Consider the following 17,523-nt stretch of genomic DNA (forward strand, 5'->3'; position numbering starts at 1 on the left):
TAGAAAAATTGGTGCTCGCTTTGCTAAGCGCCTCTAGGAAAGTGAAACCATATTTTCCTGCCATCCTATATGTGTCGTGACTACTTACCCATTGCGAAATATAATGCACAAACCCGAACTCTCCGGACGATTAGACAAACAGGCTGTGGAAATAAGCGGGTACGATATTGGATATCGACCCCTGACAGCCATTAAATCTCAAATTTTGGCGGATTTCATGGACGACTTTTCGCCGGCCCTAATACCCGAGGTTGAACAAAAGTTGTTGGTAAACTCGGGGACATCCTCGGGAATCTGGATCCTCTTTACAAACGGCGCCTCGAACACAAAAGGGTTCGGACTTGGCATCATATTGAAGCCCCCAACAGGCAATGTAGTTAGGCAATCTATTAAGACTGTGAATTGACTAACAACGAGGCCGAATATGATGCCATGATTGCAGGTCTCAAACTAGCCAAAAGCTTGGGGGCGAAGGTGATCGAAGCTAAGTGCGACTCCCTCCTCGTGGTAAACCAAGTTAATGGAACATTCGAGGTCAGAGAAGAATGTATGCAAAGGTACCTAGATAAGTTGCATGTAACATTACATCGGTTCAAGGAATGGACTTTACAACACATTCCCCAGGATCAAAATAGTGAGGCCGATGCCCTTGCTAACTTAGGGACGTCAGTCGAGGACGACAAGCTCAACTCGGGAGCAGTCATGCAACTCATGAGATCGGTGGTGGAAGAAGGACATGCCGAGATAAACTCTATAATCCTGACTTGGGATTGGAGAAACAAATATATAGAATATCTGAAGGCTGGAAAACTGCTCACGGATCCAAAAGAATCGAGGGCCCTGCGCACAAAGGCAACCCGATTTAGCTTGTCCGAAGACGGAACCCTGTTTAGAATAACGTTCGATGGCCCACTAGCAATATGTCTAGGACCAGGAGATACCGAGTACGTTTAAAGGGAAGTTCACGAGGGCACCTGTGGAAATCATTCAGGCGTCGAATCATTGGTTCGAAAGGTGATCAGAGCTGGCTACCACTGGATCGACATGGAAAAGGACGGGAAGGAGTTCGTACGATAATGTGATGGATGCCAAAGACATGCCCCAATGATTCACCAACCTGGGGATCTGCTGCATTCGATTTTGTCACCATGGCCGTTTATGAATTGGGGAATGGACATCATTGGCCCCCTTCCTTGGGCACCCGGTAAGGCTTAATTTATCTTGTTTATAACTAACTATTTTTCTAAGTGGGTGGAAGCCCAGGCATACGAGAAGGTCAGGGAGAAAGAAGTCATCGATTTCATTTGGGACCACATCATATGTCGGTTCGGCATGTTGGCCAAGATCGTGTGTGACAATGGGAAACAATTACTCGGCAACAAAGTGATCAAGTTTCTCGAAGACCATTAGATAAAAAGGATTCAATCAACACCTTATCACTCTAGTGGGAACGGACAAGCAGAATCGACCAACAAAACCATACTCCAAATCTTAAAAAGAGGTTAACCGACGCTAAAGGAAAATAGAAGGAAATCCTACCCGAAGTCCTATAGGCATACCGTGCAACCTCGAAGGTCAGTACCGGGGCCACCCCGTTCTCATTGGTTTACGGTGCTGAAGCTCTAATACCGGTCGAAGTCGGAGAACCAAGTATCATATTCTGATACGCAACATAGGAATCGAATGACGAGACCATGGGTACGAGCCTGGAGCTATTAGATGAAAGGAGCGAAGTCGCCCTTGTCCGGTTGGCCGCCCAAAAATATTAGATTGAGAGATATTATAATCGAAGGGCCAACCTTCGACACCTGAATACCGTGGACTTAGTACTAAGGAAGGTCACACTAAGAACCCAAAACCCGAACGAAGGAAAGTTAGGGCTGAACTGGGAAGGACCGTACCAAATTATCTAGATCACTGGAAAGGGATCCTACGAACTCGGAACAATGAACGGTGAGCAACTACCGAACAACTGGAATATAACTCACTTGAAATGATATTAATTCTAAGGTACGGTCCCATTCTTTCTTTTATTTGCATTTTGAACTAACGCTTGCAGGTAACCAACAAGGAAATGTACAAAATCTTAGGTCTGAAAGCACGCATTGCACTCTTTTTCCCTTGAGCCGGTTTTGTCCCAAATGGGTTTTCCGGCAAGGTTTTTAACGAGGCAACAGTGGGATCGCGCTAACTTAGAATAGAAGGTCGGTCATGAATCGGTGTCAAAGATCGCATCAACAGTATCCGAGGCTTCTCTCTATGATGAACCTCGAATACTGGGGGACATTACCCTCTGATCTCGACTCTAGCAAGGAAAGGAACTTCGTGATTGAAGGGTCTCGATCGATAAGACTTATTGTAATGGTCAAATGAACTGTGCCCGCATAGACTGCTCGAGCCCTGGCACAAAGCATGTACACATGTATAACTATTATGTACAAGAATAAAAAGAAGTCTCTTCCTTGCGGATAAATATCTTGTCCTTGAAAGTTTTTCTTGCATTTCTCAAGGAATTTCCTACATCGGATCCCCTAAAGGTATCAAGCCCAAGGGCCACCTTAATTCGAGTTCAAACAATCACTCTCACTCGGGGACTGCCGCCCGAAAAGAAACTCGGACGGTCCGTTCTATCATAGCTCGGGGGCACAAAACCTATTAGGAAATACCCGAAATTTAAAGGCTATGGCCACCCCCACTCGGGGACTATTATCTAATGCAAGCCGGGATAACTCAGGATAGAGAGCCCAATGGGCAACACCGAAACTAAAAAGGCTACGACCATATTAACACGGCTCAGAGATGTTTAGGTCTCGTAACAAAAACAACAAGGCCTTAAAATTTCTAAACTGGTTCTAAAAGCTACCCCCGGTAAACTATAATCTAAGAAAGAATAAGTACTTTGGGGAAGAATGTTCGGTTACACCGAACCCCTACGATGCCTTAAAAATAAAATAATGTTGAAGGCAAGGCTTGTTCAAACCTCCGAGCATAACCTAACCATTTCATGCTAAGGAATTTTAATCTTTGCAAATATAAATGACAAAGCAAAGGGAAAAACTCCGAAATTACTGAAGGGAAAAAAGCTTTATGTACATATCAAAAGGTTTTTATGAGGGCCAAAACGGCCTCGACACAAATTTTTACAAAGGCGAATCGGTCTCGGCCAAACGGTAATACGAAAAACAAAAAACAAAAACATTTGCAAAAATCCTAAGTGGCCTGGTCATCGCCGGAGGCCGCCTCATGACCCTCGGGATCTTCTCCTCCCTTGGATCCGCTTAAACCCTCGGAGTCATCATCATCCTCGGGATAAGCCAACTTTTTGGCCTCGGATTCGAGCTCCTTGGCACTCTCAATTTCGGCAGATAAGTCGAAACCCTGAGCATGAATTACCTTGAGAGCCTCCTTTCGGGATTGCCGCTTTGCGTGCTCGACGATATCCTTTACTCAAACCTGGGCCGCCTCGGCATCGGCCTTATAAACGGACACCATATCATCGACATCGACTTTAACTACCTTGGCCTCCGACTTGTCCGTCTCAAGCTCCTTGGCTAGATTTTCTTGATCGGATATGGCCGAATTCAGCTGGGACTGGAGCTCCTCGATCTTTTTAGCCTGCACCAAGGCCTTTCCCTTTGTATCTCGGAGCTAGACCTCAGCCGAAGCCAATTGTGCCCGGGCGGTCTCCTTTTTCAAGGCCAAGCGGTCCTTGTTGCATTTTCATTCTTCAACCTCGGTCTTTACTGCATCCACCTCTGCCCGGAGGTGATCGATCTGATCAAGCTTCTTTTGGACCTGCGGGTTCGAACCGTTAGCGATCGTGTCTGACTCATCGTCACTAACCTCAAATACTCTTCTTACCTGCTCGACCAGGTCGGTATGCTCCTTTCGAGCCGCCTCTAGCTAAGCTTGGAGTTTCTTAACCTCCCCCTCACGTTGCTCGTTGAGAAGTTTGTAAGCATCCCTCTTCTCAGTGAGCCCTCGAACCTCGGCCTCATTCTGGTTTAACTCTTCCTGATATCGGAGAAAAGTTTCGTGATGAAGCACCGAGGCCTACAAACACAAGGAAAAAAGTTGCGATTATGTACGACTTAATCTAAGTACATAATAGAAGTCATCAATAGGCATTTGAAGTTACCCGGTTTAACGTCTGTTGTGCTTTGTTGAACAGGCAGGGCGCGTCCACCTCGTTCATCTTGGCTTGATCCTCTTTGGTCACCAGGCACCAAAGATAATTGGCAACCTCTACAGGGGCGGAGAGGACCCGGGCATCCTCCGAGATAGACATGATGAACGACCGCTTTGGGTTAGGTCTTTCACGCGGAGCTGGGAACCGGTTGACTAGTTTTGGAGTTGAAGAAGGCCCGCTGGTTCCTGAAGATGGATTCTTCGTTGGCACCGGTAAGTCACCCAACACGGTGACGTCCTCCGTGGCGGTAGAGTCTAAGCCATTAAAAAAGTTGTGAAGGGGGTCTGTCACCCCTTAAGGCCCCTCGGTGGGACGTTCTTTCAGCATCTTAGCCTCATTGATCATGGAATTAGTAATTGAAGGTGACTCGGAAAGATATATCAATCCAAGTACATCCTTCAGGGCATTGTCCTCTACCCAATAAGCACCGGCCGTGGTATCCTTGTCGGCCTCCCTAACTTGGGGCAAAACGACCTCGCCCATGTGTGGTTCGGAGCTCTTGGCCACTACCTCTTCATTGATCCCCCCTAGTTTGAGGCAATTCGTTGTCGCCTCTCTCCGGTTTAGAGGCCCCTCGTCCCTCGGACTGTGACCATATGTGGGCTACCAGTTCAGAGGCTTCTTCTTATTCTTCTACGGACTCGTCCCTCAGCTTGTGGAGTGAGTCCGATGGGACCTCTCATGCGCTGGTGCTTTCTTTTGATTTTCACACCAGCCTCCTCCTAGGTTTATTCTTCTCCAAGTTCGGAGAACTCGAAGCCCTTTTTCTCTCCTTCTCCTCAACCTGTCTCGGAGCAGGGGACTCGGCGGGGCAATCCTCATCACCAGACGGAGGCCTCATTGCGACAGCCTCGGAAAGACCTGCAAAGAAAAGAGAAATGAGTAAGGACTCAACAACACAAAGGAAACCCAAGTGTTGTCCACTCAAGAAAGGAATCTCACCGTGAGAACGGGCCTCCCACCGGCCCTTCGAAAGTTCATGCCATGCACGTTCAGAATATGGTTTTTGAGAGACAATGCTCTCGACCCACTCCTTGAGTCGAGGGACAACGTTCGGGACCCGAGCAACAACTGCATCACCACGAAACACCGATAAGAAAAAAGGAAAAGAGAGTAAAAAGAATTTTTTTTGGGAAAATGAAACTTTACTTACATTTTGTGTTCCACTTCTCGGGGAACGGCATGTACTCGGCTGGGATCAGGTCCGAGGTCCTCACTCGAACAAAACGGCCTAGCCTACCTCGATCCCGGTCTTCATCGATGCTCGAGAATGGGGCTTTACTAGCCCGGTGTGCAAGTTTAATCAGTCCTCCCCCCGAAAGAGTCGGGGACTATATAGGCACATAAGGTGGTCGACGGTGAACGAGCAATCCATTGATCTTGCTCACGAAGAACCGGAGGAAAAGGACGATCCTCCAGAATGAGGAGTGGATCTAACAAAGGCACACCTCGTACCTTTTGCAGAAGTGGATGATTACCGGGTCCAACAGGCCCAGCGTAAAGGGATTAGTGTAAACACTTAAGTATCCCTCGATGTGGGTAGTGATATCTTCTTCGGGCCTGGGAACCACCACGTCTTTGCCCACCCAGTTGCAGTCCTTTTTAACCGTAGGAAGAATTTCTTCGTTGCTCGAGTAGATGTACTTCGAGACCTTCTCACACTGGCCGGGAACGGGTGAAGGTTTTCAACCGCAAAATTGGCGGTCACTGAGCACCCGCCAGGAATAAACGTGCTAAGAGGAGGTTCCGCCGCTAGTTCCTCGTCGGCCGACCGTGATGTAGAAGTAGTTTCTTTCTGAGGAACTATTTTTAAAGTCTTCGCCATTTTCTTTTAAATGGAGGGTAAAAGATTAAAAAAGAGAAAGAATACACTTGATGGTTTGGAGTGAAGACAAGCGAAAGTTCTTACAAAATCTCAAGAAATCAGGATACAAGTGCTAGAAAATGTAAAGATTTCTATGGCAAGAGTAGATAAGGTTTGGATGCAAAGTTTGAATGAATGAAGAAGGGGTATTTATAATTTTCAAACGACGGTTCAAAGCTAGGAGTGGTCGACCAGCAGCTGACGAGCATTTAATGCCATTAAGACGTGACTGACGAGATGTTTCGTTCAATTTGTCGTTTCTGACATGGATTATCGAGGTGAGAATCGGAAGATCATATCATTTCTCGTCGTTCGCTCTCCAAAAAATGAGGGGACTATCTGTATACGGATGAAATCGGGCTCGTCTACTATATGACGGATCGGGCTCAGAACGTGAAGGATTAAAGATCGATTCCGAGTCTCATCGAACCAGAACACAAGTTCAGAATGTCCGTCCTCGAGAACATTGAGTCCATAATCTCGGAATCGACCCTAACCCCGAATGAGCTCGAGGAAACATTGCCAATATAACCAACAGAAGACCGGAATAACGGAAGGTCGAAATATCTGTAGCCGATCGGGTATCACGGTGAGAATCTCGGCACGTATCAATACGGAACCGGAAAATCAGCAAATCAAGAGATTTTTACCTTTTATAGACTTGTACCTAAAGTAGGACTCTCCTACTATATAAAGGGGCTGGTTACTTGTAAAGTACATTGTAACAATCATTCAGAAGCAATATATTATTTTTCTCGTTAAACTCTTATTTTATCTGTGCCCTGATACCGATTGATGTTCATCCAGTTCAAGGGTGGCCCTCTCCCAAGGTTGTAACTGTTTAATTCGTGTGGTTTGACTTTACTTTTTCATACTTTATTTCAGTTGTTATTCAATTCATCGCTATGTATCAATTTAATCCACGTATCCTTAAAACAACATACAAATTTAATTGTTATCCGATTTTGAGGGTAAACAAAAGCAACCACTGGGATTTAGAGTTTTAGTACTTTGTTTTAATGCGTAGGTAAAGCATTATAAAAATTTCAAATAGTATATAACCCAAATCTAAGGCATATATGACACAGTCCAGGGGCGAGTGTATGATGAAGGAAGCTAGTAGTATTATTATTAGTATAAAGTCTAACCTATTCTCACAAAGAAGTACATATTTATAGTGATATTTTACCCCAACTAACATAAACTTTTGAATTTCCATTGTAATCATAAATTCATAATATAGCTAAATTAAAGAATCGCAAATGAAGCTTCAGCGAGTGAATTTAAGAGGCTTTGAAGATGAAATTGTCCCCATTAGCTAGGTTCATAGATTAAAGTGGAACATCAGTGGAGATCACAATTTTTATTTATTTTTCAAATTAAATTATTCCTTCAGCTTTTCATAATTACAGTCACTAATTAAATATTAGGGATGACCGACATGTGGTCTAGGTGGGGCATTTGGGTGTAGGTAGGGAAGTAATGATTTTTGGGCAAATCCAAAACAGTTACTAGTAGATTTGAGTTTCAGATTATTGTTGAGATGAGTGGAGAACCACACGTTAATCCATTTCTTTTTTCAAATAACTTGATGCACCTTGGGCATAGGATGAGTGCTAGTTAGTTGGCAAAACTGTTTCTAAGTATTCTTTTCTCCTAATTTATAATATGTGCTTTTAATACTGTTTCCTCTCGGTTGACTCTAATGTATTAGTTTGGATTTCGATCGAGAAAAAAAAAAAGGAAATCTTTAAATCGTACTCATTTTCAAAATTGTAAAGAACATAATGAACTAAAGTAGAGAGTTGCCTATTGCCATTTCTACCAATTAGTTTGCCGCCACTGCTCTGCTACCTACCACGCCATTCCTCTCGGATTATTTATCAACAGAATAATCATCATTAGAGTTAACTTCATTTAATTTTTTTGATTAATTGAATGATAAAACATGATCACGCCCAACTATGCCTTATAAAAAGGACTAAGCGATCGTTGCAAATATAATTCGGTCCGGAATCAAATCTCATAGAGAACTAAGGCTTAGCTACAACTGTTCAATATTGCTAAGAAGACAAGCTCGAACAATTCTCATGTAATAAATATTAAGATTCTTGTATCTAATTAACTAACAAATTAAAATAGTAAATTAACAACTAGAGATACTAAGGGTTGGTGACAAGATTAAGGAGTTCTAGAGTTATGATTTCCCCAATTGTTGGAATCCTTTCTGCTACGTCTTGTATGATTTCGCCTAAGTTTTCTCTACCAATCATGAGCGCTCTGAGTGTCGTAATTCTCTACCGAGTAACTACCACAATTTACTAGACATATTCTCTCGAATTACGCTAGCTAGCATTAAGTACGACTCACTTGGATCGCACCAAGGTTTCGTTATCCCTAATCCCATCTTTAAACCCTTTGTATTGATCCCTCATATACGTTAGGAGTGATGTTGTTCAACAACTACCTAAATATGCACTCTCTCCCGAGTAATACATACTAAATAGGCACAGTCGATTGAGAGCTCTTCAACCAACCACAATAATAACGTAGTTGAACAAATAGAGAAAATACTACAGCAAATCTATATTAACGTAACAGGAAAATCATCCTCCAATAGGTTCCATCAAAACTCTAAATAACAAATTAGCTATTCATAATAGAATGCACAACTACAATACTAGAATTCATAACCAATAATAAAAATAAGAAGAAGGAAGTGAAAAACTCGTAGAAGAATTCTTCGCCTTGCTCCTAGTGTGTTCTTGCCTCCTTAGGTCGAATCCCCTCTCAAATTTGTCCAATCTCCGTCTCCTTAACCTCCTTATGTCTAAATTATGTCAAAAGTGACGTTTTTAGGTCTATTTATATGTGTAGGAAAAGACCTAAACGTGTAGGCCAAGTCCTAGTCAAACCAGGAGACAAAATAAGTCTTCAAAATTCGGAATGTGCACGTCCTAGGCCTGGCGTCGCCAGGCTAACGCCTGGTTAAGCTGGCCTTTGCCTGGCCTCGCCAGGTCTCTCCTTTTCACTGTTCCCGAGCACACTTTCAACGTTTAAGTATCCCTTTTGCTCTACTTTCATCTCCAATTCACCTACACATAAAATAGACTCCATTACGCGCAAATAAAGTGTAATTTATCATTAAAGCATGTAAAATGCAAGACACATAATGTACTAAACTATGGAATTATAGCCACACGTCAACACCCCACACTTAAACATTGCTCGTCCTCCAGCAATCAAACTACACTTATAGACACGACCTTTTTAAGCAATTCTCCTAACTCATCACACCAAGAATCTTTAAAATAGACTAAGCACAAGGGTGTAACATCTTCACCTCAAGATTTGACTCGCATGTACCATGCATTATTCACAACTCACTCACTTACTCTAACATGGAGGTCAATGACATTACCTTTCCATCATGAATCACGTGCCCTCATACAACAAAAGAGAGTAGTTCCACACACAATAAAATTTAAGAACAATTAGGAACTCAAGATAGAAAGAATTCACTCGCTCTCAGAAATAACATTCATATGCCAAGATGCACCATAGGCTTGTCCGTAGTGTAATACTCTACTAATCGAGCTCATTCAGTCTAGGATCAAGTAGGACTTTAATTTGTTGTAATGTAGGATGCGGGTCGGGTAGGATACATTTGGATATAAGAGTGACTACACCTCTCTAAGCACTTTAATACATATACTTTAACATTCAAACCCCACACGTATGTCAAACAATGACTCCACCTTCACATCAATATACATCAACTCCCAAATTATTTAATCACAATTACATCAAGAGTTACCACTTGTCAATGAATATCTGCACACAATACAACTATTGTTTTTTCTTTCTTTTCTTTTTCAGTTCAAGTGGCTCTTGCTCTTTCAAATCAGTGCACCTTTCTCTTTATTTCATTAGTTTTACTCAAAAGCCGAACCAACCACCCCACATTTTGACTTTTACAAAGTTCATAACAATTCAAGAGATCATGAGAGGTGAAAAGGTTCAAATAGATGGTTAATTCAAACAATTGGTAAGGCTTGTAATGTGGTTGCCAAAGAAACAGGATTACAGGCTCAAAGGGGTTAACTACGATACATAACAATTATGCGGGTAAAATATACATATCTGGCTCAATAAAGAAATGCCTATATCACTTTCAAGACTGAACAAAACTACTATTTCGCTTTGCAAACACACGGGGCAAGTTCTAGATATCAAATGCAATGCACAGAATAACACAAAACCTTACACACACATGGCACATAACTCACTCAGGATTGAACTCATCAAGACACTCTAGTCAAAGCAGTTAAGCAAAGCTAAGAATACACGATTTAAGGTACTTATACTAGAGTCAAAAACTGAGACTAAGCGTTACAACCAAAGTACTCACTATTCTCAAGGCATAACAAAGTCAAGAGATATCGCTGCGATTCAATTCATCTCACACTAGCTCCTATTCCCTAAAAAAAAATTAACTACACCCGGTTCAAACAAAACCCTTGGAAAAGAACCGCGACACAAAGAAAAACCAAGGGGGAATTACTACACTACCTACAAAGAAAATCTATTTTTTTAGACTTAAATCCCTCAAGAAAATTGTCTAATAGATCCGTCGTCGGGAACAGTCCAATTTTCTTTTTTTTAAACAAAAGCATTATTCAATTAAACTAACACAGCTAAAGTAACATAGAAAGTCAACCAGACAATCTCCTGACCCCACACTTAAAATTATGCATTGTCCCCAATGCACATCATAACTAATAAGAGGGTAAAAGAAAATCCCTGGTAGGCCAAAGGCCGAAGCACTAGCAGCTCATGGGGTACTCAGACTTCTTCCAGGCGTGGTCCTTCGTGCGGGTACCTCACACTTAGTTCCAACCACCTGGTTTGCTGTTGCATCCTTCCAATAGCTTTGCTTTCCATGCTCCTAGAAAATCAAAAATGGATACTACAAAAATAATACAATTAAAAAAAATAATAAAAATAAAAAATAAAAGAAAGCAGTAAAGCTGGGGTTGCCTCCCAACAAGCGCTTGATTTAACGTCGCGGCACGACGCGAATCACTTTCTGCCTCCACTTTGAACTTATGAATTGGACCCCCAATTTGGCATCAAGTTTTTAACTATGCTCCAGGGGTGGAGGAACAAATCTAACTGGCCCAAGCAACCAATGTAGCATTCTGCACTTCTTGGCCTTTACATGAGGTGTGTAATCCTGATTTTCTAGCAAGAAAAATTTCAGAATGTAGGCACCTTGCTCCTCATCCCTTGACTCCTCAAGTGGCTCAGACGACTCTATTTCTATATCATCATCCAAACACAATGTGGAAAAATGCTTGGAGTGTGGACCAATGCGCTCAACTGCATGAACATTGGGACTGTCTACATCCTCAACACTAATGACACTAGAGTCAACTAAATATGTATCCTCAATATCCTTGGTTGACACTAGTATCTCTTCTGCAACATCGGCATCCTCATATTCTAGTTTGATTGATTGTTGGTGTTCTACTATGGACCTCTTTATTGGTACCTCAATTTCTGCATCTAATTCGCGCTCCTCTTGGGTACTATTCACAATATTGGCTTGTTGAGCATTAAAATCTTCAACTAGTTGACTCACTTGAACTTTCAAGTTGTGAATAGTTTCCTCTTGCCTTTCTATCTGCAGTTGTAATTTACTATTTTGTTCTAGAAGGCACTTTAACATATCCCCGGTCAGCTTTAACATATCTTTGATCTCCTTCAGGTCAGCTTCCCTGGGTTCTTTGTTCCTATTAACTTCACCAGAAAAAGTAAAACCATCATAGTAAGGGGTTGGGGGAAGATAAGAAATATAAGCACAACCATAAAAGTGATCATCTTTACCACCACACATATCACAGACATTCCACACATCAGATTTAGTTGGTGCACATAACTCGCTCTTGGAAATATTTTGATAATTTTGCCATGGGTGGTTTCCTCCACAATATGCATAAGGAGGATCAAAAGTAGAATTACCAACATCAAAACTCTCATAATTCCAAGATGCCATGTCTCTCAGATCAAAAATTAAAAATTAAAATTAAAAATAAATAATCAAATACAAGAAAACAAAAATAAAAATTTAAACTTGCAACCTAGAAATATGTACACCTACAGCTACACCGTTAGTTCCCCGGCAACGACGTCAAAATTTGATCCCGCCCAACTATGCCTTATAAAAAGAACTAAGCGGTCGTTGCAAATACAATCCGGTTTACAAGTCCGGAGTCGAATCCCACAGAGAACAAAGGCTTAGCTACAACTGTTCAATATTGCTAAGAAGACAAGCTCGAACAATTACTATGTTATAAATATTAAGATTCTTGTATCTAATTAACTAACAAATTAAAATAGTAAATTAACAACTAGAGATACTGAGGGTTGGAGACAAGATTAAGGAGGTCTAGAGTTATGATTTCCCCAATTGTCGGAATTCTTTCCGCTACGTCTTGCATGATTGCGCCTAAGTTTTCTCTACCGATCATGAGCGCTATGAGTGTCGTAATTCTCTCCCGAGTAACTACCACAATTTACTAGACATATTCTCCCGAATTACGCTAGTTGGCAAGTACGGCTTACTCGGATCGCACCAAGGTTTCGTTATCCCTAATCGCACCTTTAAACCCTCCGTATTGATCCCTCATATACGTTAGGAGTGATGTTGTTCAACAACTACCTAAATATGCACTCTCTCCCGAGTAATACATACTAAATAGGCACAGTCGATTGAGAGCTCTTCAACCAACCACAATAATAACGTAGTTCAAAAAATAGAGAAATACTACAGCAAATCTATATTAACGTAACAGGAAAATCATCCTCCAATAGGTTCATCAAAACCCTAGATAACAAATTAGTTATTCATAATAGTATGCACAACAACAATACTAGAATTCATAACCAATAATGAAAATAGGAAGAAGGAAGTGAAATACTTGTAGAAGAATTCTCCGCCTTGCTCCTAGTGTGTTCTTGCCTCCTTAGGTCAAATCCCCTTTCAAATCTGTCCGATCTCCGTCTCCTTAGCCTCCTTAGGTCTAAATTCTGTCAAAAGTGACGTTCTTAGGTCTATTTATATGTGTAGGAAAAGACCTAAACGTGTAGACCAAGTCCTAGTCAAACCAGGAGACGAAATAAGTCTTCAAAATTCGGAATGTGCACACCCTAGGCCTGGCGTCGCCAGGCTAACGCCAGGTTAAGCTTGCCTTTGCCTGGCCTTGCCAGGTTTCTCCTTTTTACTGTTCTCGAGCACACTTTCAACGTTTAAGTATCCCTTTTGCTCTACTTTCATCTCCAATTCACCTACACATATAATAGACTCAATTACGTGCAAATAAAGTATAATTTATCATTAAAGCATGTAAAATGCAAGACACATAATGTACGAAACTATGGAATTATAGCCACACATCAAAACAGTACATAATCATCCCTATCTCATTACTAAGACATATAGATGGAAATGCATCAAATTGTAACAGATATAAGATGTCCATTTATTTAAACATCTAACGTATAAAACATAAAAAGAAAATAAGAGAAAAACAAAAAATTCCATCTAACCATAAAAAATTCAATATACATATGGTTGAAGTTATTTTACGTGTATTTTATATTTTTATAGTGATATATCCGGTAAGTAGGGGTGTGCATTCGAATCGGTTTATCGATAAATCGAATCGATTATTTGTTATCGAAATCGAAATCGAAATCGAAAAAATCGAAACCTTATTGAAACGATAACGATAAGCATATGTACAAATCGATAATCGATAAGTAATTATCGATAAGGGTCAAAATCGAATCGATAAATCGAATGCACACCCCTACCGGTAAGTCTCTTATCTTTTTATTGATATCAACCGTACATCGGGTGTGATATTAAATAAATTTTGGTAATAGGTAAGGTTATGAGGTACCCCGTAATTAAAAAGAAACTTTCATACTTATACAGCTGTTGTGTTAGGCAGATTAAGTTTTCCATCATCCTTTAATCTAAATCGGTCTAATCTATCTTTATAGTGATAAACTTTGATCGAGTTGATTCATGATTGGTCCATAAATTAATTTTCTTTTTAACTCTTCTTGCAAATAGGTAAACTGTATTACCTCCAGACTAAATTATGGCCTAAAAATGGAGGTAGTTTAATGAAGGACCACAAAAATCAATAAAGGGTATAGCTTCTCGACCATAGGTGGAAAAATATGTTAATAGAAAATGCACTAGCTATGGCTATATGTATGTATGAAAAAGGCAAGCTTTGTTACGCAAACAGCTATCTTCCCTAGCAAAAATTGACAAGAAGTTAACAAGCCTTATGCTTCGCCTTTAAAATGAAACCTCCCATTGGAGTAAGATTTCACCCACTCAAACATTGACAGATGTCTCCCCTCCTCCCTAAGAAGTAAGAAGGTACTTGAAAAGTAAAATTCCCACTGATTTCTAGGCATTAACTTTCCCCCTAAGTTTGTGGTGTAGTGCACTTAACTCCTTTTAAGTGTGAGGTTTAGTGCAAATAACTCCCTCTCATATTTTTGTTTGTGGGCAGAAATGGAGCTTAACTAAATTCAATATTGTTAGCATTGAACATAAATTTAGATTGAAACTCTAATAGATTTTAAAAATACAATAAATACAGCACTAATTGTTGATCTATTTAAATCTTATTTAACTGAAAAAAGTCCTCATTGTAGTAATTTGTTGAGCGAGCATGGTTATTTTAGGTCAAAATAAAAGAAAACCTACCTGCTATTGCACTCTTTTATAATTTAAAAAAGAAGAGAAAAGGACCCAGAAATGTAGTTTTCGCTTGCCCTTGCTCCTTTAATTACAAAACTTGTTTTTCTCTCATTTAGTTAAAGCTTTAAACTTTCTATCAACCTCTAAGTAATGGTTGAAAAGCTTTCCATTAATTGATAATCTCAACAACCTAGAATCACCTTAACTACCCCTGTTTGTAATTATTTGGTTACACAATTGGGTGCACTAATGTGTACTCAATTAGATTCCAATTTCAGCCTTGGATATCTTCTTCTCTACTCAAGTTGGATTTACTTTTTTAACATATGTGTTAATAGGCCAAAACAGAAAAATAACAATGGCTTCACCCATCTGTGCATATACTCTAGATCACCAAATTTTATCTAATCTACGCATTTGATAGATGTATGTATTTGCAATAAAAAGAAAATAAATGTATGTGTGGATTGATGTATACAAACGTGTATCCATATGAAATACTAGTATATAGGAAAATAATGGATTACTTTATATTATATAAAGATAAAGAGAGAGAAAGAAGAGAAAAGGGGGTAGGTGTGATATTGACCGAACTACCAAGCACACCACCATCCTCACCAAGTCTTCTCTACTCTTCATCATCATTACCCACCAGTCCCTCCCACTATATATACACCATTTCCTTCTTTGCTTTCTCAGCTTGCACGTTCTAAAAAGAGAACTACAAGCTTCAATTTACTCCTCCGCTTTTCATTTCATTCCTACTTTCGTCCCCAAATTTATAGATTACTTTCTATTTGCCCAGCGAAATCGAATTAAATCAAAATGCAATCACTTAATCCGTCATCTGGTATAAGTCTCAAATCCTTAATCCGGAAAACAACGCCTCCGCCGGGTCAAACCCACCGGTTCGATCCGGTCCGTTTTGTTATCCAATGCGGATACCGGTCTGACTCGACTAACACGAGCGCTAGCACTGTGAATACCAACGGCGCTCCGACGAGCTACAACTTCGCCGGCCACGTCGGCTCGTCAAGAGCTGACTGGCAGAGCTCTTGTGCTATTCTAGCTAGCAAGGTTGTCTCGCAGCAGCAGGATACTGAGAAAACCGGCGGAGCCGGTGACATCACCGTTGTGAACGGCCACAAAACCCTGGATCTCGTTCCTATTGATAACCTACCCAAGCCGCTCACAATCACTGACCTCTCTCCTGCGCCGATGCACGGCTCTCAGATGCGCGTGGCCTATCAAGGCGTACCTGGCGCGTACAGTGAAGCTGCTGCTGGAAAGGCTTATCCTAACTGCGAAGCCATACCTTGCGATCAATTTGAGGTTGCATTTCAAGCCGTAGAACTCTGGATCGCAGATCGTGCAGTACTCCCGGTAGAAAATTCTCTAGGAGGTTCAATTCACCGCAACTACGATCTCCTCCTGCGTCACCGCCTCCATATCGTCGGCGAAGTCCAGCTCCCCGTCCACCATTGCCTCTTAGCTCTTCCAGGCGTTCGTAAAGAGTACTTAACCAGAGTTATAAGCCATCCACAAGCCTTAGCACAGTGCGAGCTCACTCTCACAAAACTCGGCCTCAACGTATCTCGTGAAGCCGTCGACGATACAGCGGGAGCAGCGGAGTACATCGCCGCCAACAATCTCCGCGATACAGCCGCAATCGCTTCGGCACGCGCCGCCGAACTGTACGGTCTACAGATCCTAGCGGAGGGAATCCAGGACGATTCAAGCAACGTGACTCGGTTCGTGATGTTAGCGAGAGACCCGATAATTCCACGAACAGACCGGCCATTCAAGACGAGCATAGTGTTCGCACACGACAAGGGAACGAGCGTGTTATTCAAAGTGCTATCAGCTTTTGCATTCCGGAATATCAGCTTGACAAAGATCGAGTCGCGGCCACATCGGAACCGGCCAATTCGGTTGGTGGATGATGCAAATGTGGGAACAGCGAAGCATTTTGAGTACATGTTCTACGTAGATTTTGAAGCGTCAATGGCGGACGTGAGGGCACAGAATGCATTGGCTGAAGTTCAGGAGTTCACATCTTTCTTGAGGGTATTGGGTAGCTATCCTATGGACATGACACCTTGGTGTCCTTCTAGGGAAGAGTAACGACTCTCTTTCCCCAAACTCAAAATGAGAAATCAACAAATAATTATTTTCTATTGTTTGTAATTATGATTCCAAAAGAGGAAGAAACAAAAGACAATTTAAGTTTAATTCCATTGAATTCTTTGCTCATTATTCTGTTTTCCATCTCTGTATTGTTGAGTTAATTTTCGGGGACGCTTCAGTTCACTATCAGGCAGGTAGGTAGGTGAGGAGGATTGAGCGATGGATATAGATGATTCCCTTTAATTTGCGGATAATCACATTTTAGAGCTAGAATTTACTCTTAGTCTTTCAAATTCGAAGGGAGTGATGTTTCTGTTGCTTTCTAGTATTGAGTTTTAGAGATTCTATACGCTAGGAAAATAGTAAAAGGTTCATATTCAATGTGTAGATTAGAGGTGGTAAAATAGTTAAAAGAAAATAATTATTCACCCATATTATTCATTAAAAAATGAGTTGGATAATGAATCATTTAAAAACGGGTTGAATATGGATAAAGAACCATATTATCCACTTAGAAAATGGTTAACCAATGGATAACTAATGTGTTTAACTTTT

General features: G+C 41.1%; 1 protein-coding gene across 1 annotated transcript; it reads left to right on the forward strand.

The window, feature by feature from the left end:
- The first annotated feature begins 15,457 nt into the window (after positions 1-15,457).
- On the forward strand, positions 15,458-17,097 carry LOC109206115 (arogenate dehydratase/prephenate dehydratase 6, chloroplastic-like). The gene has a single exon (XM_019368892.1). The coding sequence runs from the start codon at positions 15,667-15,669 to the stop codon at positions 16,963-16,965; it is 1,299 nt and encodes a 432-aa protein (XP_019224437.1). The 5' UTR covers positions 15,458-15,666; the 3' UTR covers positions 16,966-17,097.
- The last annotated feature ends 426 nt before the right edge of the window (positions 17,098-17,523 follow it).

The sequence above is a fragment of the Nicotiana attenuata genome, unplaced genomic scaffold (genome assembly GCF_001879085.1).
Source record: "Nicotiana attenuata strain UT unplaced genomic scaffold, NIATTr2, whole genome shotgun sequence".
Lineage (NCBI taxonomy): Eukaryota > Viridiplantae > Streptophyta > Magnoliopsida > Solanales > Solanaceae > Nicotiana > Nicotiana attenuata.

What these genes read in the sequence shown, in the direction of transcription:
- LOC109206115 (XM_019368892.1), top strand. Translation starts at nt 15,667, where the DNA reads ATGCAATCACTTAATCCGTCATCTGGTATAAGTCTCAAATCCTTAATC.